This window comes from Trematomus bernacchii, unplaced genomic scaffold (genome assembly GCF_902827165.1).
Source record: "Trematomus bernacchii unplaced genomic scaffold, fTreBer1.1, whole genome shotgun sequence".
Lineage (NCBI taxonomy): Eukaryota > Metazoa > Chordata > Actinopteri > Perciformes > Nototheniidae > Trematomus > Trematomus bernacchii.
The window spans coordinates 10,531,915-10,558,699 of NW_022988098.1; the positions used below are offsets into that span (position 1 = coordinate 10,531,915).

Here is a 26,785-nt window from a genome sequence, read left to right on the forward strand (position 1 = left end):
AATATGAACTCCAGCAGACGTTTCGACAGCTATAACGAAGCTTTCACAAAGAACTTCATCACCTTTGTCCTGGTATTCACCATCATCTGCATCAATGGAGCTTTTGTCTACACATACTTCAAGAGCAAGGACTTCCAGCGAGACCCCAGGTGATAAACAAATATGTGAACATAGTCACAGTAAAACAGATTGTACTTGATATTCAGATCTGCTTAAATGTCTAAATGGACAGTGTGGTACTTACACGTTTGTAAAAAAGGTTGGAATCAGCTGTTGTTTTAATGCTTTGCTCTAAAGATAAGTAAATTAAAAGAGACTGAAACTGTGTTTAGGTGACAGCAAATGTCCTTTTAACATATGGAAAGGTTGTAGACCTAAAACAAGAAATATTAAATGATAAAAACGTGAGCTGCACAATTAGGAAAAAATAACTACCTGCGATTATTTGACTGATATTGCAACTGCGATATTATTCACAATAATTGGAGGGATTGATCATTTCTGCAGGATATGAAGGGCTCTGATATCTCTGCAGCTTAACGGTTCTTCGTTAAACTTTGTATTTGTATGTTGCTTGTAAAGCACGTTGAGCACCAGGAAAAGCGCTATATAAATAACATGTATTATTATCACTATTTAAAAACATATTTAGCCTTTTACAAATATTCTGCATCCTGCGATTTGAGTATTGCACTTGTTCATATAGTGCATAACATATACATTAATTGTGCAGCCCTTATCAAATGTTGTTTTAGTCACAGTGATCCATGAGAGTAGATAATTCAGATTTAAATTGGATTGAGTTTCCAGAAAAGCGTTTTTTGGGCCCTTTGCAGTCTCAGCAGGGGTTAGAATCAAGATATTTAAACTGTCAATTGTCAGTCCATGGTATGTTCAGCTAATATTCTAACGGTACGTCCACACGGTAGCGTGCTTCAACGGAGACGCTTCCCATTCACTTTGAATGGGATGACGTCAAGCTTTGCCGAACTGCATTGTGGTTCCGTCGCGTCGCTTTGCCTCCGTTGCTCGCTTCGAAAGTTGAGAAAAGTTCAACTTTTCAAGCTTCGACGGAAGCGTCAGCCAATCAAATCCTATGCCAGTACAAACGCTAGCCAATCAAACCGCGTGCTTGTGTGTCCGGGGCGGGAGATTCATGTTAAACTAATCTCAATCCAATTGAAATGGTTGTTGGTCGTGCACCAGACACGCCCACCGGCAAGCTTCAACGCGATGCTGCCGAGTGGACGTACCGTAATGCAGCGTCCACACGGCAGCGTGCGTTGAAGCTTGCCGGCGGGCATGTCTGAAACTCGACCAACAACCAATCACATGAATCTCCCGCCCCGGACACACAAGCACGCGGTTTGATAGGCTAGAGGTTGTACTGGCATATGATTTGATTGGCTGACGCTTCCGTCGAAGCTTGAAAAGTTGAATCTTTCTCAACTCTTGAAGCGAGCAACGGGACAAAGCGAAGCGACGGAACCACAATGCAGTTCGGCAAAGCGTGACGTCACCCCATTCAAAGTGAATGGGAAGCTGCGTTGAAGCTTCAACGCACGCTGCCGTGTGGACGGGCCATAACAGTGCGAACGTTAGACAAAAGTATTTATATTGTGAAATCTGAAAAGCTTTACTAAAACAAAACATTGCCTGTTAATTCCAACTTATCGGAGGCATTATTGACACTGAAACATGAAGCTGCTCCGGTTTAAATCTGCACTAATTTAGATTTGTAGCTTTGCTTTCTCTTACCAGTGACTGCTGACTTATTTTACTCTCACTCTTTAACTGTTACTTTCTGCCCTCTACAGTGTCAGTAAAGCATTGCACATCATTTTGCTCCATGTAAAATACAAACCTGTTATATATAAAATAACACCTATTTGTACAGAGGACTTTCTTAGGACTAGACTGTAGTTCAAAGCTGTTGTTCTACTTCTTGTTTGCATGATTGTTCATCCTGTTTTAACCTGCTATTTCATCACAATGACAGATATAGATTAAACCTTACTTATGTATGAACTATTTGAGGTGGTACATAGGGGTGTTTCAAATGTCCCAGTAGCAGTATGCTAGAATTACAAAAGTCAAATCTGATTGAAAAAACTAAAAGATAGGTATTGTTTTTTCCGAAACTCACAAAATATTGCATCACTTTGTTCATGTTTTTATTATAACCACCAAATCAGTGACTTTAACCAGGTTTTGAGGACGTCTTCAACATGACGCTCCCATCTCTTTCCTGTTTACATATGTTTCTGGTTTTTCTCGTAGTCTTCCTCATGTTCTCCTCCTCTTCCTCTTCCTCTCCTGCAGATATGTGCTGTACATCCACCTGGTGATTAACGACATGATCATGCTGACAGTTTCTCTGGGGCTAGTGATCGCCACCTACACCGCCAACCCAGGATTCATCCCTTGCTGGATCATGCTGGTCGTCTTAATCACCACCAACAGGTGTTAGTTACAATAGGTGTCTACAATACGTCTTGTACTTGAGTAAAAGTAGAATTTCCCAATTTGGGATCAATAAAGTATCTATCTATTTATCTATCTATCTATTTATCTATCTATCTATCTATCTATCTATCAATCAGATCAAAGTGTGTGTGTGTGTGTGTGTGTGTGTGTGTGTGTGTGTGTGTGTGTGTGTGTGTGTGTGTGTGTGTGTGTGTGTGTGTGTGTGTGTGTGTGTGTGTGTGTGTGTGTGTGTGTGTGTGTGTGTGTTTCTCTCTCCAGGAACAGCCCTCTGAATCTGGCTGGCATGGCGTTGGAGCGTTACATCGCCGTGTGTCTTCCTCTTCATCACGTCCAGATCTGCACGGTGCAGAGAGCCCACCTCCTCATCGCTCTCATCTGGCTCGTGTCCTTCATCCCTGCCTTCACAGACATCATCATCATCCTCATCACTCAGCCTCTGTCTGTCTTCTCAAAGACGGTCCTCTGTCACGCCACCTTCGTCTACAACACACCGTACCACGAGACCCTCAGTCTGGTGGTGGAGGTATTTGTTATCTCGTTGAATTTCTCTCTGATATTTGTGTTTGTCACGCCTTTCCCTCAGGCAGTGGTGTAAAGTAACTAAGTACATTCAGTCAAGTATTTAAACACACTTTTGAGGTACTTCACTTGAGTATTTACATTTGTTCTGCTTTGTACTTCTACTCGACTACAGTTCAGAGGTATATGGTGTACTTTTACTCCACTACATTTATTGAATAGCTTTAGTTATATCTCACACAGGCTCCGCCCTCTACTGGGCTCTATGGGTACTACTCTCAACCATGCTATGCGAGCATTCACACACTGAGTTTGTATAAACGTAGCCGGCCAATCAGGGCGAGCCTACCTGAATGCGCGCGCAGGCACGCAGTATATAAGGCGGCCACGCCTCCTGATCCTGTCATCCTTTTCTCTTCAGCGAGCAGGACAACACCTCAGAGATAGTAAAACGTTTGAAAGAAGAAGAAAGAAGTTATCATACCTTCATGGAGTCGCCACTTCTAGAGACCCGGGCCTGTCCTTCGTGCCCTGGCTTAATAGCGGGCGCCGATCCCCACCACCTCTGCTTCGAGTGTTTGGTGGACCAGAATATGGCCGAGGCGGTGCCATCCACGTTTGCCATTCCAGCGGGGCGGATGGCTCCGTTTTGCCGGGGAGGAGGATGATGAGGACTTCTCGTTGTCGGGCACTTCCGGGTCCGGCGTCCATGGAAGTCCACCGCCCAGGTCTGTCCGCCAGGACTTCCCCCTGGTGATGACCATGGCGGCGGAGCGTGGCAGCCCATCTGCTCCCAGCAGGCAGCAGGCTGGGCAGAGAACCACCAGAGTGGCCGCGGTGCGTTCAAGGACCTCCGCAGAAGAACGTGGGTTACGTATTGTAACCCTAGTTCTAGAGTGATGTGTGTGTGAAAAATGCATTCAGTAAAAACGATTGCATTTATCCCAGAGTAAGAGTCATCTCTCTCCACAATTCCACATTTCCCCACAATGTCCGTTTCAAAGAGACGGCATTATGAGGGAGCCGCGGCCCCACGAGAGCGTGCTGCGGTGCGTTCAAGGAACTCAGTAGAAAATCGGCACTTTCTGTGTCAGCCCCCCATGGGCCAAACGTCCTTTTAAGGAAGGTTTGGCAACGGAGTAATAATAATAATAATAACAAATTCGAATTGTAAAGCGCCTTTCATTGCTAACAGCAATCCCAAGGTGCTACAGGAGGCATAATAAAAACAAACAAAAGAAACAAAAGTTTAATTTAAGGCTTTTTTAAAAAGAAAGGTTTTTAGGCCTTTCTTGAAGGCGTCAGTGGTCTGTGGAGTCCTCAGGTGGTCTGGGAGGGAATTCCACAGGCAAGGAGCAGCTGCACAGAAAGCCCGATCCCCCATTGTGCGGAGTTTGGTCCTCGGGGGGGCGTAGCCGATGGTTGGTTGTGGAGCGGAGGTTGTGTGATTATTCCCGTGGATTCATTGATGGGTCAGTAGTGCGATCTTGTATTCGATCCTGAATGAGACAGGAAGCCAGTGGAGGGAATGAAGAACGGGTGTGATGTGGTTGTTTTTTCTTACCCTCATCAGGATCCTAGCGGCACTGTTCTGTACATATTGGTGCTTCTGAAGGCTCCCGCTAGGAGTCCCGATGAGGAGAGCGTTGCAGTAATCAAGCCTTGAGGAGACGAAGGCATGGACCAGTTGTTCAGCATCTGACAGGGAGAGTGTGGGACAGAGTTTTCAATGTTCCTGAGGTGGTAGAAGGAGGTTTTGCACAGGTGTTTGATGTGGGTGTCAAAGGTCAGATGTCTGTCAAATCTTACACCCAGGTTGGTAACTGCTGTGGAGAGGGGTATGTTTTGGCCAGAAAAGGTAATGTGGGTTATGGGGGATGACTGGACCTGGTTTGGTGTGCCAACTAAAATAGCTTCTGTTTTGGAGCTTTTAAGCTGCCGGAAGTTTTGTTGCATCCAAGCCTTTATCTCCTCAATGCAGGTGTTAAGGGATGTTGATGGGAACGGTGATGAGGCCACCAGAGAGTACTACAGCTTCTTAGCTGCGGCTCCACAGCTGCTTGCATGTCCCCTAACACAGTTTTATGGGGAATGGAAGCTCAGCTGTGTACTGACAAAGTGGATGGACAGGACACTGAGACTGAGTTACTCACTCCAGTTTTGCAGCGTCCCTCCTCCATTCAGGGGCATAAGAGAGGCAAATCTATCATCCTAGGAGGAGATAGGTTTCCTTTCAACAGAAATTCAGGCCCTGTTGCAAGAATGGTGGGTTACGTATTGTAACCCTAGTTCTAGAGTGATATGTGTGTGAAAAATGTATTCAATAAAAATGATTGCATTTATCCCAGAGTAAGAGTCATCTCTCTCAACAATTCCACATTTCCCCATAAATGTCTCGTTGAAATCGGCAAGATCCTTTTCACACGATGTTAATTGGGCACCCATTATGAGACACAATTCCCCACTCGCCGCCCCAGTTGTAACTCCAGTGAAGAAGGCAGCCAGTGGGCGCGCACATGTGAGTGTGATAATCCACAGGAAGTGCTGTCAAAGCGCTATGCGGGTGCAGGGACATTATGGCCGGCGTGTTGTTGTCAGAAAACACACCTCACCTAGTGTAATAGCTCCGATTGATGCATTTCACCGTCTGTGTGAAGACGGCATTATGACGGGGCGCGCGGCCCCCCGAGAGCGTGCAGCGGTGCGTTCAAGGACCTCAGTAGAAAATCGGCCCTTTCTGTGTCAGCCCCCCATGGGCCAATCTTCTTTTTATGGAAGGTTTGGCGGCGGAATGGGCCACCAGAGAGTACTACAGCTTCTTAGCTGCGACTCCGCAGCTGCTTGCAGGTCCCCTAACACAGTTTTATGAGGAATGGAAGCTCAGCTGTGTACTGACAGAATGGATGGACAGGACACTGAAACTGGGGTACTCACTCCAGTTTTGCTACGTCCCTCCTCCATTCAGGGGCATAAGAGAGGCACATATATCATCCCAGGAGGAGTTAGGTTTCCTTTCAACAGAGATTCAGGCCCTGTTGCAAAAAACAGGCTGTGTCTGTTGTGCACTCTCAGGAAAGTGAAAAGGGGCTTTACTCCATGTACTTCCTGGTTTCCAAGAAGACAGGAGAGTTCAGACCCTGGATCTTCGCAGCCTGAATCAGCACATTGCCTGCAAAAAGTTCCATATGTAAAACAATTACTGGAACTAGTGCAGCCGGGCGATTGGTTCACAACCATCGACCTGAAGGACGCTTACTTTCATATCGATATTGCTCCAAAGCACAGAAAGTATTCGCGTTTTGCCTTCCAGGGGATAGCCTACGAGTACAACAGACGACCGTTAGGCTACTCCCTATCCCCACGCACGTTCAGCAAATGTGTGGCCACAGCGCTTCAGCCGCTTCGCAACCATGGCATGAGGGTTTTCTTTTACGACCTCATAGTCATGGCCAGGTCCAGGGAAGGGGCAAACCCAGCCCAATTGATCCAAGTGGGGATTGCGGTCAATTGGAAGAAGAGCAGTCCCATACCTCACCAGCAGGTGGAGTATCTGGGGATTTTGCTCGATGCAGGCAGACTACGTGCCACCCTGTCAGAGAGCAGACAGGCATCCCTGCTTCAGGCAGTTTGCAGACTGTGACAGGGGGCTCTCTCCACCGGCTGCACTAGTTCCAGTAATTGTCTGTTCTCTTGTGGGGCCAATTGGTGACGAGGATGAGGTTGATGAAGGGCGAGATGAAGGACAGCAGGCAGAGGAGCAGCTGGATCCCGTGGAGCAGGATGGTGTTTCGGGCGTTTCTCATCGAGGCTCGATAGTAGAGGGCGGAGCCTGTGTGAGATATAACGGGGGGTTACGTATTGTAACCCTAGCTATATAAGCACAGGCGGAGCCCTCTACCTGGGGCCCTGTCTTTCCTATGCCGCTGGCTTAAGAGGGTGTAAGATGACAGGATCAGGAGGCGTGACCGCCTTATATACTGTGTGCCTGCATGCGCATTCAGGTAGGCTCGCCCTGATTGGCCGGCTACATTTATACAAACTCAGTGTGTGAATGCTCGCATAGCATGGTTGAGAGTAGTACCCATAGAGTCCAGTAGAGGGCTCCGCCTGTGCTTATATAACTAGGGTTACAATAACAAACCCCCTGTTACTTTGTAGACTTTTTACTGTTACCTCTTACATTTTTAACACAAATACCTGTACTTTCTACTTGTTACATTTTCAAAACATTTTTAATCTGTGTTTGGTGGCGTGATCATTATTATTTAGAGTCATTGCGTGCCTATTGATTTGAACACGATCCGTGTATCCATCATTTCCTGGTCTTCTCTAAAGAAGAGGGACCAATGAAAACGTTGTCATGTTGCCGTTGTTCAGCATGGAAACATTCATTAGCTAACAATGACATTATTGTTCTATTAATATAAAGGGAGGTCAGGTACTCTTTAAAACAGCTGGTAGTTATGGTTACTTTTTACTTAAGTACATTTCGAAGCCCTTAGTTCTTTACTTTTACTTGAGTAAAGAAGTTTAGTCAGTACTTCTACTTTTACCAGACTATTTTTAAACATGAGTATCTGTACTTCTACTTGAGTAAAGGATGTGTGTACTTTTGCCATCTCTGTTAATAAGTACTCCCCTCTTCCTCCTCAGGTGCTCATGTTCTCCTTCGTCTTCCTCACGGTGGTCTTCACCTATCTGAACGTGCTCCTCGCAGCTCGGGGGGTTTCAGGTGTGAGTCGAGCCTCGATGAGAAACGCCCGAAACACCATCCTGCTCCACGGGGTCCAGCTGCTCCTCTGCCTGCTGTCCTTCATCTCGCCCTTCATCAACCTCATCCTCGTCACCAATTGGCCCCACAAGAGAACAGACATCTTCTTCAGCACCTTCCTCTTCACCAACGTTCTTCCTCGTCTTCTCAGCCCTCTCATCTACGGCCTCAGAGACAAGAAGTTCCGCGGAAACATCCGGATGCATTTCTGCTTTAAAGGATGCAGGACAGTGGAGGAGAGGATGAAAGTACGACCGAGGAGAACGTCCAAACAGGCGATACACTGAGAGAGACTGTACATTCAAAGATTCAAAGCTTTATTGTCAGATGCACAGCTACAGTGGAGATGTGGCAATGAAAAACTCAAGTCCCAAGCTCCTCCAACAATGCAACATAATATATAATAAGACATAAAACAATAAAACAAATGTAAAAATAAAAATAGTGCAAGAAGTCAATCAAGACCTGGGATTTGCTTGTTTAAATCAAGGCTGCAATCAACCATTAAAGGTCATGGCCATTTATACTGATCATAATTCCATTGTTGAGGTCTACTAGAATAGATTTACATTGTTCAATGTTCCAAAATCACATTGGTTTTCTCATACAGCATCTCTGTATAGTATGTGTATTCACTCTCTGTCCTAAACGGCTTGTCCTGCCCCCCCCCCTTCCCTATTTCCTTTTTTTAACGGGAAGAAACTCAGCTAACTGATCTTTTTAATTTTTTTTTCCAAAAAAAACCCACAATGCTAACACTCAGCCTCTGAATTAGCCACGAGCGAAAAAATGTAACCTATCACTGCACCTAAACTCACTCATAACTCTCTTATTACTTATCCTATATGCACAGCCAACCCCTCGATTAGCATCTCCTGGAGACACAGACTCTTTGTAAAAAACCTCAACACTCAGTGATAAACATTTGCGACGCTATAAACGAAAGCGTACATCAAAACAAGTAGCGCTAGGTAGCTAGAAACGCTAACATGGCTTACCTTGGTCAAAACTGGTCTTCAATGGCATTAAAAAGATTAAAAAACGATGCTGCAGTTAATCCATAGGTTAAATCAATGTGTCTGTGTCCTCTTTGAAATGATTTCTGATAATCCATAAGCAATAAAACTGCTTTTTCGTTTCCAAATGTCAGAGCGAGAGATCGCTTCACTCTGGTGCAAACCTGCATGCGGGAAGCCCCCACCGTTTGTTTTCACAACGAGTGTGTGTGGGGGCCTCCCCCATTCGATTCTATTGGCTCTCACGGTCAGAAAGAGGTGTCAACCATCAAAATCGACCAAGGGGGGCCAGAGATATGGAAAAAAAAACATTTTCACCCAAATCACCTCAGAGGTGGAGTGGTTTTGGCTAAACCTCTCTAAAAAGGTCAAATGTCACTTGTTTTGCATCAATCTTGATACAGGGTACTTATTATATGTTGTACTTTGGATTCCTAAAGCTTTTAGTCTACTAACCCATCATCCAAGGGTAGTTTTCACTATAAGTACAAAATAATTTTTGGACGGACACTATAATTTACAGTTTTTTACTATGTAAAATCTGAATTTTCTTTAAAATAAAAAACATCTATATTGATTCTGACACTTCTACATCCAACTCACAGATGTAACCTTGCTTTGATAAAAGAAATTATTCATATAACCCTTTTAGAAGTTAAGTTGTAGTCATTTGTTTTGGGCATGTCATTTTCGAGCCTGAAACATGAAAAACAGGCTTGGTGCTTAACAGGTTAACAGAGAGGACATTTTGTCCAAAAGTGGTCCGTCTATGGTGGACTTCACAGTCTCCTCTGGTTTCTGACCTAGTGCAGCGTCCAGTGTGTTTTTTGTGGATGAATTCCCCTAAGGGAGGGGGGGGCCAGTCCATGTAAACATTTATAAAAAAAACACATACTTTTAAAAGACTTAAAATTGTCAAAACTCAAGAAATTGTGTTTTTCAAGGATGGCACAGTGGTGGTATGAATTTGGCTTTCTGTCAAAAACCTTGATAGCTCTCTTGTACAGCTGTTCTATGGGTTTCAGGTTTGTGGCACAAGCAAACGACCAGTTTGTCAAACAGTATTCAATATGGGATAGAATCATACAGTGGAGGTATGACTTTGCAGCATTGACAGTTAAGAAGGTCTAATTTGTTTAAAATGTTGCAAGTTGAATTGAATGGTATTGGATACTTTCTTAATATGTTTCTTAAAAGTCAAGTTCGAGTCCAGTATGACTCCAAGATACTTGAACTGGGAGACTAGTTCTATTTCTGCTCCGTTTTAAAAACACATTGGATCCTTCGATTTTGACTGGTCGTTTACTGAACATCATGCATACTGTTTTTTTTGCATTTAACTGTAAGCAAATATTGTTCAGCCAGTGTTGAACCTTGTCCAAAGCATTTGAGAGACAGGATGAGATAATTTCAGTGTTTTTCCCATGTACAAAGATGAACGCATCATCGGCATACATTTGCACAAATACACTCAGGACATACATTAGGCAAGTCATTAATGTACAGAGAAAACAGTAATGGTCCAAGAATGGAACCTTGTGGAACCCCAACAGGGTTCACAAGGTAGGGGGATTTGGTACCGTTGACCAAAACACACTGTTTTCTGTTCGATAAGTAAGACTTAACCCACTGTATTGAATCTGCCGAAAAATTGAAATACGTCAGCTTTGTAAGGAGCACTTGGTGGTTAACAGTGTCAAAAGCCTTACTGAGATCAAGGAAGACAGCACCTACATATGGAATTGTGTCCAACATACATTTAACCTTTTCCACAAAGACACAGTTAGCTGTCTCAGTGGAGTGGTGAGCACGAAAACCAAACTGCATAGGGTGGAGTGGAGCGAAACCTTTGTCTAAATGTTTGGTGATTAGTTTTGACAGGTCAAAAACTGGATGTGTATCCACAATCGGGCTAGGTGAGACCTCAGATGGCGGGAAGAGCTTTGTAATGTGCAGAGCACTATTTATAAAATACTCATTTAGAGAATTGGCTAATACTGCCAGGTCTTTTATCAGGGCATCATTGATTTTTAATTCTAGAGCATTATTTTCCTGTTTCTTATGTTTACCTAATAGTTTATTTAAGATTTGCCAAACTTTTTTACCGTTACCTTTCGCACTTTCAATTATATTGATGAAAAAGTTTGCTTTGGCCTGTCATTTCTGTCTGTCAGTGGATAGTCCGGATTTCAAGCTCTGCTTTAATAGTTGGTCTCTAGATTTCATTAAATTCCTACACTGTAGATTTAGCCAGGGAAGATGATGTTCCTTCCTGTCCCTAAGGCACCCTCTCATTGAGAAGGAAGACATTGTATCATTAATTTGAGATGTAAAGAGATCACTGTTTTCACCAATATCTTCAGAGGACAGAGTGTCCCCCCAATGAATCATTTTCACTACATCCATAAAATGTTGTTGCAGGTTTTTAGAGACCCGTTGGAAGACATTTATTGAATAGCTTTAGTTATATCTCACACAGGCTCCGCCCTCTACTGGGCTCTATGGGTACTACTCTCAACCATGCTATGCGAGCATTCACACACTGAGTTTGTATAAACGTAGCCGGCCAATCAGGGCGAGCCTACCTGAATGCGCGCGCAGGCACGCAGTATATAAGGCGGCCACGCCTCCTGATCCTGTCATCCTTTTCTCTTCAGCGAGCAGGACAACACCTCAGAGATAGTAAAACGTTTGAAAGAAGAAGAAAGAAGTTATCATACCTTCATGGAGTCGCCACTTCTAGAGACCCGGGCCTGTCCTTCGTGCCCTGGCTTAATAGCGGGCGCCGATCCCCACCACCTCTGCTTCGAGTGTTTGGTGGACCAGAATATGGCCGAGGCGGTGCCATCCACGTTCGCCATTCCAGCGGGGCGGATGGCTCCGTTTTGCCGGGGAGGAGGATGATGAGGACTTCTCGTTGTCGGGCACTTCCGGGTCCGGCGTCCATGGAAGTCCACCGCCCAGGTCTGTCCGCCAGGACTTCCCCCTGGTGATGACCATGGCGGCGGAGCGTGGCAGCCCATCTGCTCCCAGCAGGCAGCAGGCTGGGCAGAGAACCACCAGAGTGGCCGCGGTGCGTTCAAGGACCTCCGCAGAAGAACGTGGGTTACGTATTGTAACCCTAGTTCTAGAGTGATGTGTGTGTGAAAAATGCATTCAGTAAAAACGATTGCATTTATCCCAGAGTAAGAGTCATCTCTCTCCACAATTCCACATTTCCCCACAATGTCCGTTTCAAAGAGACGGCATTATGAGGGAGCCGCGGCCCCACGAGAGCGTGCCGCGGTGCGTTCAAGGAACTCAGTAGAAAATCGGCACTTTCTGTGTCAGCCCCCCATGGGCCAAAGGTCCTTTTAAGGAAGGTTTGGCAACGGAGTAATAATAATAATAATGATAAATTCGAATTGTAAAGCGCCTTTCATTGCTAACAGCAATCCCAAGGTGCTACAGGAGGCATAATAAAAACAAACAAAAGAAACAAAAGTTTAATTTAAGGCTTTTTTAAAAAGAAAGGTTTTTAGGCCTTTCTTGAAGGCGTCAGTGGTCTGTGGAGTCCTCAGGTGGTCTGGGAGGGAATTCCACAGGCAAGGAGCAGCTGCACAGAAAGCCCGATCCCCCATTGTGCGGAGTTTGGTCCTCGGGGGGGCGTAGCCGATGGTTGGTTGTGGAGCGGAGGTTGTGTGTGGAGGTTTGTGATGTGAGAAGTTCCTTCAGGTATGGAGGAGCATTCCTGTGGATGCATTGATGGGTCAGTAGTGCGATCTTGTATTCGATCCTGAATGAGACAGGAAGCCAGTGGAGGGAATGAAGAACGGGTGTGATGTGGTTGTTTTTTCTTACCCTCATCAGGATCCTAGCGGCACTGTTCTGTACATATTGGTGCTTCTGAAGGCTCCCGCTAGGAGTCCCGATGAGGAGAGCGTTGCAGTAATCAAGCCTTGAGGAGACGAAGGCATGGACCAGTTGTTCAGCCTCTGACAGGGAGAGTGTGGGACGGAGTTTTCAATGTTCCTGAGGTGGTAGAAGGAGGTTTTGCACAGGTGTTTGATGTGGGTGTCAAAGGTCAGATGTCTGTCAAATCTTACCCCCAGGTTGGTAACTGCTGTGGAGAGGGGTATGTTTTGGCCAGAAAAGGTAATGTGGGTTATGGGGGATGACTGGACCTGGTTTGGTGTGCCAACTAAAATAGCTTCTGTTTTCGAGCTATTAAGCTGCAGGAAGTTTTGTTGCATCCAAGCCTTTATCTCCTCAATGCAGGTGTTAAGGGATGTTGATGGGAACGGTGATGAGGCCACCAGAGAGTACTACAGCTTCTTAGCTGCGGCTCCACAGCTGCTTGCATGTCCCCTAACACAGTTTTATGGGGAATGGAAGCTCAGCTGTGTACTGACAAAGTGGATGGACAGGACACTGAGACTGAGTTACTCACTCCAGTTTTGCAGCGTCCCTCCTCCATTCAGGGGCATAAGAGAGGCAAATCTATCATCCTAGGAGGAGATAGGTTTCCTTTCAACAGAGATTCAGGCCCTGTTGCAAGAACGGTGGGTTACGTATTGTAACCCTAGTTCTAGAGTGATATGTGTGTGAAAAATGCATTCAATAAAAATGATTGCATTTATCCCAGAGTAAGAGTCATCTCTCTCAACAATTCCACATTTCCCCATAAATGTCTCGTTGAAATCGGCAAGATCCTTTTCATACGATGTTAATTGGGCACCCATTATGAGACACAATTCCCCACTCGCCGCCCCAGTTGTAACTCCAGTGAAGAAGGCAGCCAGTGGGCGCGCACATGTGAGTGTGATAATCCACAGGAAGTGCTGTCAAAGCGCTATGCGGGTGCAGGGACATTATGGCCGGCGTGTTGTTGTCAGAAAACACACCTCACCTAGTGTAATAGCTCCGATTGATGCATTTCACCGTCTGTGTGAAGACGGCATTATGACGGGGCGCGCGGCCCCCCGAGAGCGTGCAGCGGTGCGTTCAAGGACCTCAGTAGAAAATCGGCCCTTTCTGTGTCAGCCCCCCATGGGCCAATCTTCTTTTTATGGAAGGTTTGGTGGCGGAATGGGCCACCAGAGAGTACTACAGCTTCTTAGCTGCGACTCCGCAGCTGCTTGCAGGTCCCCTAACACAGTTTTATGAGGAATGGAAGCTCAGCTGTGTACTGACAGAATGGATGGACAGGACACTGAAACTGGGGTACTCACTCCAGTTTTGCTGCGTCCCTCCTCCATTCAGGGGCATAAGAGAGGCACATATATCATCCCAGGAGGAGTTAGGTTTCCTTTCAACAGAGATTCAGGCCCTGTTGCAAAAAACAGGCTGTGTCTGTTGTGCACTCTCAGGAAAGTGAAAAGGGGCTTTACTCCATGTACTTCCTGGTTTCCAAGAAGACAGGAGAGTTCAGACCCATTCTGGATCTTCGCAGCCTGAATCAGCACATTGCCTGCAAAAAGTTCCATATGTAAAACAATTACTGGAACTAGTGCAGCCGGGCGATTGGTTCACAACCATCGACCTGAAGGACGCTTACTTTCATATCGATATTGCTCCAAAGCACAGAAAGTATTCGCGTTTTGCCTTCCAGGGGGTAGCCTACGAGTACAACAGACTACCGTTAGGCTACTCCCTATCCCCACGCATGTTCAGCAAATGTGTGGCCACAGCGCTTCAGCCGCTTCGCAACCATGGCATGAGGGTTTTCTTTTACGACCTCATAGTCATGGCCAGGTCCAGGGAAGGGGCAAACCCAGCCCAATTGATCCAAGTGGGGATTGCGGTCAATTGGAAGAAGAGCAGTCCCATACCTCACCAGCAGGTGGAGTATCTGGGGATTTTGCTCGATGCAGGCAGACTACGTGCCACCCTGTCAGAGAGCAGACAGGCATCCCTGCTTCAGGCAGTTTGCAGACTGTGACAGGGGGCTCTCTCCACCGGCTGCACTAGTTCCAGTAATTGTCTGTTCTCTTGTGGGGCCAATTGGTGACGAGGATGAGGTTGATGAAGGGCGAGATGAAGGACAGCAGGCAGAGGAGCAGCTGGATCCCGTGGAGCAGGATGGTGTTTCGGGCGTTTCTCATCGAGGCTCGATAGTAGAGGGCGGAGCCTGTGTGTTACGTATTGTAACCCTAGCTATATAAGCACAGGCGGAGCCCTCTACCTGGGGCCCTGTCTTTCCTATGCCGCTGGCTTAAGAGGGTGTAAGATGACAGGATCAGGAGGCGTGACCGCCTTATATACTGTGTGCCTGCATGCGCATTCAGGTAGGCTCGCCCTGATTGGCCGGCTACGTTTATACAAACTCAGTGTGTGAATGCTCGCATAGCATGGTTGAGAGTAGTACCCATAGAGTCCAGTAGAGGGCTCCGCCTGTGCTTATATAACTAGGGTTACAATAACAAACCCCCTGTTACTTTGTAGACTTTTTACTGTTACCTCTTACATTTTTAACACAAATACCTGTACTTTCTACTTGTTACATTTTCAAAACATTTTTAATCTGTGTTTGGTGGCGTGATCATTATTATTTAGAGTCATTGCGTGCCTATTGATTTGAACACGATCCGTGTATCCATCATTTCCTGGTCTTCTCTAAAGAAGAGGGACCAATGAAAACGTTGTCATGTTGCCGTTGTTCAGCATGGAAACATTCATTAGCTAACAATGACATTATTGTTCTATTAATATAAAGGGAGGTCAGGTACTCTTTAAAACAGCTGGTAGTTATGGTTACTTTTTACTTAAGTACATTTCGAAGCCCTTTGTTCTTTACTTTTACTTGAGTAAAGAAGTTTAGTCAGTACTTCTACTTTTACCAGACTATTTTTAAACATGAGTATCTGTACTTCTACTTGAGTAAAGGATGTGTGTACTTTTGCCATCTCTGTTAATAAGTACTCCCCTCTTCCTCCTCAGGTGCTCATGTTCTCCTTCGTCTTCCTCACGGTGGTCTTCACCTATCTGAACGTGCTCCTCGCAGCTCGGGGGGTTTCAGGTGTGAGTCGAGCCTCGATGAGAAACGCCCGAAACACCATCCTGCTCCACGGGGTCCAGCTGCTCCTCTGCCTGCTGTCCTTCATCTCGCCCTTCATCAACCTCATCCTCGTCACCAATTGGCCCCACAAGAGAACAGACATCTTCTTCAGCACCTTCCTCTTCACCAACGTTCTTCCTCGTCTTCTCAGCCCTCTCATCTACGGCCTCAGAGACAAGAAGTTCCGCGGAAACATCCGGATGCATTTCTGCTTTAAAGGATGCAGGACAGTGGAGGAGAGGATGAAAGTACGACCGAGGAGAACGTCCAAACAGGCGATACACTGAGAGAGACTGTACATTCAAAGATTCAAAGCTTTATTGTCAGATGCACAGCTACAGTGGAGATGTGGCAATGAAAAACTCAAGTCCCAAGCTCCTCCAACAATGCAACATAATATATAATAAGACATAAAACAATAAAACAAATGTAAAAATAAAAATAGTGCAAGAAGTCAATCAAGACCTGGGATTTGCTTGTTTAAATCAAGGCTGCAATTAACCATTAAAGGTACATGTCATGGCCATTTCTACTGATCATAATTCCATTGTTGAGGTCTACTAGAATAGATTTACATTGTTCAATGTTCCAAAATCACATTGGTTTTCTCATACAGCATCTCTGTATAGTATGTGTATTCACTCTCTGTCCTAAACGGCTTGTCCTGCCCCCCCCCTTCCCTATTTCCTTTTTTTAACGGGAAGAAACTCAGCTAACTGATCTTTTTAATTTTTTTTTCCAAAAAAAACCCACAATGCTAACACTCAGCCTCTGAATTAGCCACGAGCGAAAAAATGTAACCTATGACTGCACCTAAACTCACTCATAACTCTCTTATTACTTATCCTATATGCACAGCCAACCCCTCGATTAGCATCTCCTGGAGACACAGACTCTTTGTAAAAAACCTCAACACTCAGTGATAAACATTTGCGACGCTATAAACAAAAGCGTACATCAAAACAAGTGGCGCTAGGTAGCTAGAAACGCTAACATGGCTTACCTTGGTCAAAACTGGTCTTCAATGGCATTAAAAAGATAAAAAAACGATGCTGCAGTTAATCCATAGGTTAAATCAATGTGTCTGTGTCCTCTTTGAAATGATTTCTGATAATCCATAAGCAATAAAACTGCTTTTTCGTTTCCAAATGTCAGAGCGAGAGATCGCTTCACTCTGGTGCAAACCTGCATGCGGGAAGCCCCCACCGTTTGTTTTCACAACGAGTGTGTGTGGGGGCCTCCCCCATTCGATTCTATTGGCTCTAACGGTCAGAAAGAGGTGTCAACCATCAAAATCGACCAAGGGGGGCCAGAGATATGGGGAAAAAAACATTTTCACCCAAATCACCTCAGAGGTGGAGTGGTTTTGGCTAAACCTCTCTAAAAAGGTCAAATGTCACTTGTTTTGCATCAATCTTGATACAGGGTACTTATTATATGTTGTACTTTGGATTCCTAAAGCTTTTAGTCTACTAACCCATCATCCAAGGGTAGTTTTCACTATAAGTACAAAATAATTTTTGGACGGACACTATAATTTACAGTTTTTTACTATGTAAAATCTGAATTTTCTTTAAAATAAAAAACATCTATATTGATTCTGACACTTCTACATCCAACTCACAGATGTAACCTTGCTTTGATAAAAGAAATTATTCATATAATCCTTTTAGAAGTTAAGTTGTAGTCATTTGTTTTGGGCATGTCATTTTCGAGCCTGAAACATGAAAAACAGGCTTGGTGCTTAACAGGTTAACAGAGAGGACATTTTGTCCAAAAGTGGTCCGTCTATGGTGGACTTCACAGTCTCCTCTGGTTTCTGACCTAGTGCAGCGTCCAGTGTGTTTTTTGTGGATGAATTCCCCTAAGGGAGGGGGGGCCAGTCCATGTAAACATTTATAAAAAAAACACATACTTTTAAAAGACTTAAAATTGTCAAAACTCAAGAAATTGTGTTTTTCAAGGATGGCACAGTGGTGGTATGAATTTGGCTTTCTGTCAAAAACCTTGATAGCTCTCTTGTACAGCTGTTCTATGGGTTTCAGGTTTGTGGCACAAGCAAACGACCAGTTTGTCAAACAGTATTCAATATGGGATAGAATCATACAGTGGAGGTATGACTTTGCAGCATTGACAGTTAAGAAGGTCTAATTTGTTTAAAATGTTGCAAGTTGAATTGAATGGTATTGGATACTTTCTTAATATGTTTCTTAAAAGTCAAGTTCGAGTCCAGTATGACTCCAAGATACTTGAACTGGGAGACTAGTTCTATTTCTGCTCCGTTTAAAAACACATTGGATCCTTCGATTTTGACTGGTCGTTTACTGAACATCATGCATACTGTTTTTTTTGCATTTAACTGTAAGCAAATATTGTTCAGCCAGTGTTGAACCTTGTCCAAAGCATTTGAGAGACAGGATGAGATAATTTCAGTGTTTTTCCCATGTACAAAGATGAACGCATCATCGGCATACATTTGCACAAATACACTCAGGACATACATTAGGCAAGTCATTAATGTACAGAGAAAACAGTAATGGTCCAAGAATGGAACCTTGTGGAACCCCAACAGGGTTCACAAGGTAGGGGGATTTGGTACCGTTGACCAAAACACACTGTTTTCTGTTCGATAAGTAAGACTTAACCCACTGTATTGAATCTGCCGAAAAATTGAAATACGTCAGCTTTGTAAGGAGCACTTGGTGGTTAACAGTGTCAAAAGCCTTACTGAGATCAAGGAAGACAGCACCTACATATGGAATTGTGTCCAACATACATTTAACCTTTTCCACAAAGACACAGTTAGCTGTCTCAGTGGAGTGGTGAGCACGAAAACCAAACTGCATTGGGTGGAGTGGAGCGAAACCTTTGTCTAAATGTTTGGTGATTAGTTTTGACAGGTCAAAAACTGGATGTGTATCCACAATCGGGCTAGGTGAGACCTCAGATGGCGGGAAGAGCTTTGTAATGTGCAGAGCACTATTTATAAAATACTCATTTAGAGAGTTGGCTAATACTGCCAGGTCTTTTATCAGGGCATCATTGATTTTTAATTCTAGAGCATTATTTTCCTGTTTCTTATGTTTACCTAATAGTTTATTTAAGATTTGCCAAACTTTTTTACCGTTACCTTTCGCACTTTCAATTATATTGATGAAAAAGTTTGCTTTGGTCAGTGGATAGTCCGGATTTCAAGCTCTGCTTTAATAGTTGGTCTCTAGATTTCATTAAATTCCTACACTGTAGATTTAGCCAGGGAAGATGATGTTCCTTCCTGTCCCTAAGGCACCCTCTCATTGAGAAGGAAGACATTGTATCATTAATTTGAGATGTAAAGAGATCACTGTTTTCACCAATATCTTCAGAGGACAGAGTGTCCCCCCAATGAATCATTTTCACTACATCCATAAAATGTTGTTGCAGGTTTTTAGAGACCCGTTGGAAGACCTAGCTGTTCCGCTAGCCCGCATCGTCCGAAGCCAGCCGGCGTGGACCTGCAGCTCTCCGGTGGTGTGGGAGCTATCCAGCCTCTTCTGGAGTTAGATGGTTGTGTGTGGATCTCTTCTACTCGCTACCAGGCCTCGGTGTGGACCCGCAGTCCTCCGACGGTGTGGGTAGAGGTCCTGCTGCTAGGTCGGCAGCCGTCAGCGCGAGACCGCAGAGACCCGCTGGTGGTGCTAGCTGTCCAGCTAGCCAGCCTCTTCGGAAACCGGCCGGCGGCGTGTGGAGCTCGGCGGCCGGGCCGCCAGCTGTCAGGTCGATGGAAGCGACGCCGGGACCCGGACACGGGTGGATATCTCTCGAGAGCAAGAGACACAGTAGAGCCAATAGCCCAATATTCTCCTTTTTTCGTTTGTGTCCCTTTTTTGTGTTGGAGAGAGTCTGCCAGGAGTGCCAGATGAATGTACTGTATATTACTTGCCGACCATGGCCGAAGTGCTTGATATTCAGCCATGTTGCTGGTGCAAATAAGGATGTATCCCCCGCGTGTTGTTTTACCAAGGGGGCAAGATGAGTGGTGTAGCCAAACAGAGGCCCGAGATTCAGAGCAACCATGCACAGATAGATCGCTGCCACTGCGCCCAAAATGCCAGCCGCCATCTTGCCACATCACGTCAATGAGCCCACTGTGCTCTGATTGGTCAGGTCGCCCACTCTGTTCTGATGAGTCAACCACCGTTACAGCGGAACATCAGTGTTTATGTTTTACAATGGCGTTTGATGGCAACCAGAAAATGACACCAGTAATGACAAACAGGTGAGAATGCTGTGTGGGGTCTGCCTGCCGTGTTCGGCGGGACGTTGCGGTGCTCGCTGGTCCACCCTTTGAGACTCGAGGAGCCGACAGTGTGAGCTGTATTACTGGTGTCGTTTCCTGGTTGCTGCGTGGGGTCTGCGAGACAGCGAGACACCGCGAAACTCAGCCTGGGCACACACACGTGAGTGTGTGGCAAACTGTGAGTGGAGATCCACGCAGCTGCGGCTGAGAAAAGCTCTATGCAAGTCAATGGGACTCCCTGATAGTTGAAAATCGACGCTAAAGGTCCCCCCATTGCGTTTGATAGTGACGTCAAGAGATCCTGGTGGGTGAGGAGCTCCACAGATTGGTCCATGTGGACCAATTGGTCCATTGGGTCGTCGTTACGTCACTTGGTTCCCGGAAGAAAACAATGGAAAAAGAAAAATCTCCAACGAGGCGTACTGGGGCAGCATAGACAGGTATTTTCTGTGTTAGAGTTGTACTCGCTACAGGGTGTACTTTGAGGGTTTGTGACTTTGCAGACCGTTTACATGCAGAAAAAGCTACATAACACACAAGGGGTGGTTTATCATACTTACGCTTTTTTGTTCAGCAGGATCAGCTCCACATTATATTGTGGAAGAAATAAAAGGAAATGTTATTCAAGTTCTTTGCAAGCCTGGTTTGTACATTAGCAGAAATAAAGCACAAAATGGAAGTGGAAGAAGTTCTCTGTTTAATTAAATGTTAAGTGCAATACAAATATTGTGTTGCCAAAACCTTAACAACAGCCCAAGCCCAGACAGACACACAGACACACAGACACACAAATCAAATCAAATCAAATCAAGTTTTATTTATAAAGCACATTTAAAAGAGATTTTTGGTCGAGCCAAAGTGCTGTACATGTAATAAAAACACATTACTACAATCACAATAAAAGACAATAAATTACAACAGATATATAAAAAACACAGGGAAAAGTCCGGAGTCGTGCTCCGCTCTGACTAGAAGGCCATAGAGAAGAAGTGAGTCTTAAGAGTAGATTTAAAAACCCCTAGGGTCTGGGCCGACCTCACATGGAGGGGCAGAGTGTTCCAGAGCCTAGGGCCAGCTGCTGCGAAGGCTCGGTGCCCTCTGGTTTTAAGCCTGGTCTTAGGCACTATCAGCAGCAGCTGGTCAGCAGACCTTAAAGCTCTTGTTGGGGTGTAGCGCTGGAGGAGTTCAGCTATATAGGCTGGAGCCAGCCCATTTAGTGCTTTAAAAACAAATAAAAGGATTTTAAAATAAATTCGGAACCGAATTGGAAGCCAGTGTAGTGAGGCCAGAATTGGGGTGATGTGGTCACGCTTTTTGTGGCCAGTCAGCAAACGTGGAGCTGCGTTTTGGACTAGCTGCAGGCGTTTAATAGAGGCCTGGTCCATACCCACATACAGAGCGTTGCAGTAATCCAGTCTCGAGGTTACAAAGGCGTTAATAACCCTTTCTAAGTCTTTAAAAGATAAATACGACTTGGTTTTGGCCAATAGTCTTATTTAAAAAAAGCAGGATTTGACTACGGTGCTGACCTGCTTGTCGAATTTAAAAGCGCTAGCACACACACAAACACACACACACACACACACGCACACACACTTTAAATCAAATGTAAATATAATCCTGAATGCATCTATACATTTTAATTTCAAAGTCGGCAAATTAATGCAAATTTTGATTACGGGGGAACATCCTCGCTACCTTTAATGATCAAAAGTTCACAATGGTCCTCACACACACACTCACACTCACACACACACACACACACACACACACACACACACACACACACACACACACACACACACTTTAAATCAAATGTAAATATAATCCTGAATGCATCTATACATTTTAATTTCAAAGTCGGCAAATTAATGCAAATTTTGATTACGGGGGAACATCCTCACTAACTTTAATGATCAAAAGTTCACAATGCTCCTCACACCCACACACACACACACACACACACACACACACACACACACACACACACACATACATTATAAAGGAGCTGACTGGCTGCTGGAGGATTCAGAGAGTCAGCAGGTGAGAGTCTGTCGTTGCAGCTGATATTAAGTGTTTCTTCTGTTAAGAAGTGTGAAACGATTTAATGTTGCAATGTTTTAAAAAACGTTCTTACTTTATTTACATTATGGATAGTTTAAATGTAGTGTGTATGACTTTAGGTGCACAAATAGTGAAATGAATTCATTTTAAAATGTAATTTAAAGCAATATTCTGAATTTATGCATTTATCATTTTAATTACAGACTACAGATTGAACATTTATAAGCTGCTGAATGATGTAAATTGGTTTAAAATGTATAAATATAATGTTATTTTTTCTAATACTATAGTGTAAAAAGAAATCCCAGAAAACCACTAAGTTAACTTTCCTTAGATGTTAACTTTTTGTTATATTTTTAATATAATAATACCGTTTTCTGACTGTGTTCTTCTTCAAAAGGCCTTTAAAAGCCTCGAGAAGCTTCAACTAAATGCGGAAAAACACATCTAGATTTTCTGATTGTGTTTTGTTTGTTTTAATATTTTATATCAGAGCGTAAAACAATAAAAACAATTATATACTGTAAATAGAATGTTATTTTTCTAACACTGTAGTATACAAAGAAATCCCAGAAAATGTTAACATTCATTAGTTTACATGTTGTTATATTTGTATATATTGTTATATAATGAACTGCTGCTCTTCCTGTTCCTCTTACAGCAGGCATGTTTAGAGCTAAGCTAAGGAGTTTGATTTACTAAAGAACAACGAAGGCTCTTATTCTCATTTAATCTGTGTTTTGTGTTTTGTGTCTCCAGCTCTGAGGACAATATGAACTCCAGCAGACGTTTCGACAGCTATAACGAAGCTTTCACAAAGAACTTCATCATCTTTTTCCTGGTATTCACCATCATCTGCATCAATGGAGCTTTTGTCTACACATACTTCAAGAGCAAGGACTTCCAGCGAGACCCCAGGTGATAAACAAATATGTGAACATAGTCACAGTAAAACAGATTGTACTTGATATTCAGATCTGCTTAAATGTCTAAATGGACAGTGTGGTACTTACACGTTTGTAAAAAAGGTTGTTATCAGCTGTTGTTTTAATGCTTTGCTCTAAAGATAAGTAAATTAAAAGAGACTGAAACTGTGTTTAGGTGACAGCAAATGTCCTTTTAACATATGAAAAGCTTGTCGCCCTAAAACAAGAAATATGAAATGATTCAAACGTGGGCTGCACAGTTTGGAAAAAATTACTCTCTGCGATTATTTGACTGATATTGAAACTTATTATTATTCACAATATAATTGGATAGATTGATCATTTCTGCAGGATATGATAGGCTCTGATATCTCTGCAGCTCCTTTGTTAAATATTGATATATTTTAAAACATATTTAGCCTTTCACAAATATGTTGCATCCTGAGATTTGAGTATTGCACTTGTCCATATAGTTTATAACATTTATATTAATTGTGCAGCCCTTATCAAATGTTGTTGTCACAGTGATCCATGAGAGTAGATCATTCAGGTTTAAGTTGGATTTAGTTTCCAAAAAAGCGTTTTTTGGGCCCTTTGCAGTCTCAGCAGGGGTTAGAATGAAGAGGTTTAAACTGTGAATTATCAGTCCATGGTATGTTCAGCTAATATTCTAACAGTTAGACTACAGTACTTATATTGTGTAATCTGAAAAGCTTTACTAAAGCAAAACATTGCCTGTTGATTCCAATTTATCGGAGGCATTATTGAAACTGAAACAGTTTAAATCTGCTCTCATTTAGATTTGTAGCTTTGCTTTCTCTTACCAGTGACTGCTGACTTATTTTACTCTCACTCTTTAACTGTTACTTTCTGCCCTCTACAGTGTCAGTAAAGCATTGCACATCATTTTGCTCCATGTAAAATACTAACCTGTTGTATAAAATAACACCTAATTGTACAGAGGACTTTCTTAGGACTAGACTGTAGTTCAAAGCTGTTGTTCTACTTCTTTTTTGCATGATTGTTCATCCTGTTTTAACCTGCTATTTCATCACAATTACGGATATAGATTAGACCTTACACCTTACTAAAGTGTTAGTATTTTTATTCGATTGTATAGACTATTTGAGGAATTGGGTGGTACATAGGAGTGTTTCAAATGTCCCAATAACTCCAGTAGTATGCTAGAAGTAAAAAAGTCAAATCTGATGGAAAAAACAAAAGATAGGTATTATTGTTTCCGGAACATCGCTATGTTCATGTTTTTATTATTATGACCGAAATAGTGACTTTAACCAGGTTTTGAGGACGTCTTCAACATGACGCTCCCATCTCTTTCCTGTTTACATATGTTTGTTGTTTTTCTCGTCGTCTTCCTCATGTTCTCCTCCTCTTCCTCTTCCTCTCCTGCAGGTATGTGCTGTACATCCACCTGGTGATTAACGACATGATCATGCTGACACTTTCTCTGGGGCTAGTGATCGCCACCTACACCGGCAACCCAGGATTCATCCCCTGCTGGATCATGCTGGTCATCTTAATGACCACCAACAGGTAGGGTTTAATCCTGGAATAATCACATGGGAGGGAGTCAGATCTTGTACTTGAGTAAAAGTAGAAGTACTCAGATCTTGTACTTGAGTAAGAGTAGAAGTAGTTAGATCTTGTACTTGAGTAAAAGTAGAAGTACTCAGCTCTTGTACTTTAGGAGGCACTTAGGGAAAACATATCTGTAAGTCAATATTGACCCCTATTTTCCAACAAGTCCTCCAACTCATACGACCCAATACGTCGTTTGTTCAAGCGCTTAATACGACCTATAATCACGTTTTAAAGTTTTCAACCTCTAGTGCTCCCGTTGATTGCAAACGTTACAGAGGGTCGTTTATTCACAAATCTCTCTGTAAAACCCTAAATTGTAGGATAGTTTGGCCATTAAAATGCTTTTTGATTCGATTTCTAGCGAGAAGTGTATATTGTACTTCTAGAATCCACGTCCAGTCGATATGTAGGATCTATAGTTTGATAGATATTACGAAGATGATTTGAGGTTTCCTCAGGAGAACGTGTATATGCGGCATGTATAAAGTTAACAGGGTGAAAACAGTATTTCCGGTCTCGAAGTTTTCATAATAAAACCAATGATCAAATGATTTAACAGTGATATCTGCAGTACTCATCCACTAAAAAACATCAGTTTCTCCTAAGATGTAATAAACTATGAATGTTTTGTGTCCATTTAACGGGAAGAAACTCAGATAACTGATCTTTTTTTTTTTTAAAACCCCACAATGCTAACGCTGAGCCTCTGAATTAGCCACGGGCAACAAAATATTAAGGCCGTTAGAACAGAACTCTAGCTATACCGATCAATATACTTATTGGATCTGCACAAACAAGCTTATATAACATCCTGAGATTCCACAGATTATAGAAATATAAGGATCATCACTGAGCGATCTGAACTTGTGACAGGGGAAGCAAATACAGACAACACACGAGTAGCTTTAGTTAGCAAAACACGGAGATATGCTCACCTTAGCTGTTATTCTGATCAAAAGTCGTGTTCAATGGCATTAAAACGAGAAAAAACGGGGGGTTACGTATTGTAACCCTGGTTATATAAACACAGGCGGAGCCCTCTACTGGACTCTATGGGTACTACTCTCTATCATGCTGTGCGTGCTTTCACCTACTGAATTTACGTAAACGTAGTCGGCCAATCGGGGCGAGCCTAGCTGAATGCGTGCGCAGGCCCACAGTATATAAGGCGGCTACAGCCGCCGCCCCACTATCCTATACACTCTTCAGCGAGCGGACTAGGAAAGACAGGGCCCCCAGGTAGAGGGCTCCGCCTGTGTTTATATAACCAGGGTTACAATACGTAACCCCCCGTTATATCTCACACAGGCTCCGCCCTCTACTGGACTCTATGGGTACAGTGGGCGGAGCCCCAATGTATAAACGCCCTGTCGTCCAACAACATCGACCCACCACACCGTCCCTGACCGGCTTTTGGCTAACATCCACTGCATCCCCACTTCCTCCCATCCGGTTGTAACCGTGGAGAAGTCGGGGCCGCAACTTGGATAAGGCACACTCACACACGCTTACCTCGTGTAGAGTGTGCATGGAAAAACTGTGTGGAGACTCCGTCTGGAGCCTACCGCGCACCATGTTCCCCAGGTCCCTCAGGAGCACGGGAAAACATAAGTGCAACACATCCCCCACACTCACACACGCTCCGTGTAGAGTGGGCATGGACAATAGTGAGGAGGGCTCTCCCCGCCCGTCCATAGGCATGTGTAATGCACCTGCATAGCCATCCTGTTAGGCGTTTCTTTGAGAGGGCTTTTCCAGCCACACCATCCCCAAAGCACACAAACAGTTGTTCAGTGCGCCTAATGGCAGCCGTGCGCTCTACATAGCATGCTAGCGCACGCACTGGGCAGAGGAGGTGCAATTTAGCCTCCCTGGCCCCAATATGGGGTGGAAGATTAAAGCCACCTAACTGAATAGCCCTTGATCTGAATGAACTTCTGATACTCTTAGGAGTAAAGGAGTGGTTCGGCCTGAGTGTCGCCCCGCTACGGTCACCCCGGATCAAAAGACAACTTGGGTGTACCGACAGAGCGGTCAGCTCGGACACTCTTTTAGCCGAAGTCAAGGCAAGTAGCAATGCTGTCT

The 26,785-nt window shown here is 44.0% G+C and overlaps 2 protein-coding genes across 2 annotated transcripts in view; one reads left to right on the forward strand and one right to left on the reverse strand.

Moving 5' to 3' along the window:
* Positions 1 to 26,785, reverse strand: part of LOC117475663 (nuclear factor 7, brain-like) — an 863,632-nt gene that overhangs the window by 615,731 nt on the left and 221,116 nt on the right. The window lies entirely within an intron of this gene.
* Positions 4 to 8,064, forward strand: LOC117475389 (odorant receptor 131-2-like). The gene is made up of 4 exons (XM_034121535.1): positions 4 to 149; positions 2,323 to 2,463; positions 2,746 to 3,010; positions 7,660 to 8,064. The coding sequence occupies exons 1-4, from the start codon at positions 4 to 6 to the stop codon at positions 8,062 to 8,064; spliced, it is 957 nt and encodes a 318-aa protein (XP_033977426.1).

What these genes read in the sequence shown, in the direction of transcription:
- LOC117475389 (XM_034121535.1), top strand. Translation starts at nt 4, where the DNA reads ATGAACTCCAGCAGACGTTTCGACAGCTATAACGAAGCTTTCACAAAG. An exon ending in GTCTTAATCACCACCAACAG is followed by an intron (nt 2,464 to 2,745) that starts GTGTTAGTTACA and finishes TTCTCTCTCCAG; the next exon opens with GAACAGCCCTCTGAATCTGG. An exon ending in CCCTCAGTCTGGTGGTGGAG is followed by an intron (nt 3,011 to 7,659) that starts GTATTTGTTATC and finishes CTTCCTCCTCAG; the next exon opens with GTGCTCATGTTCTCCTTCGT.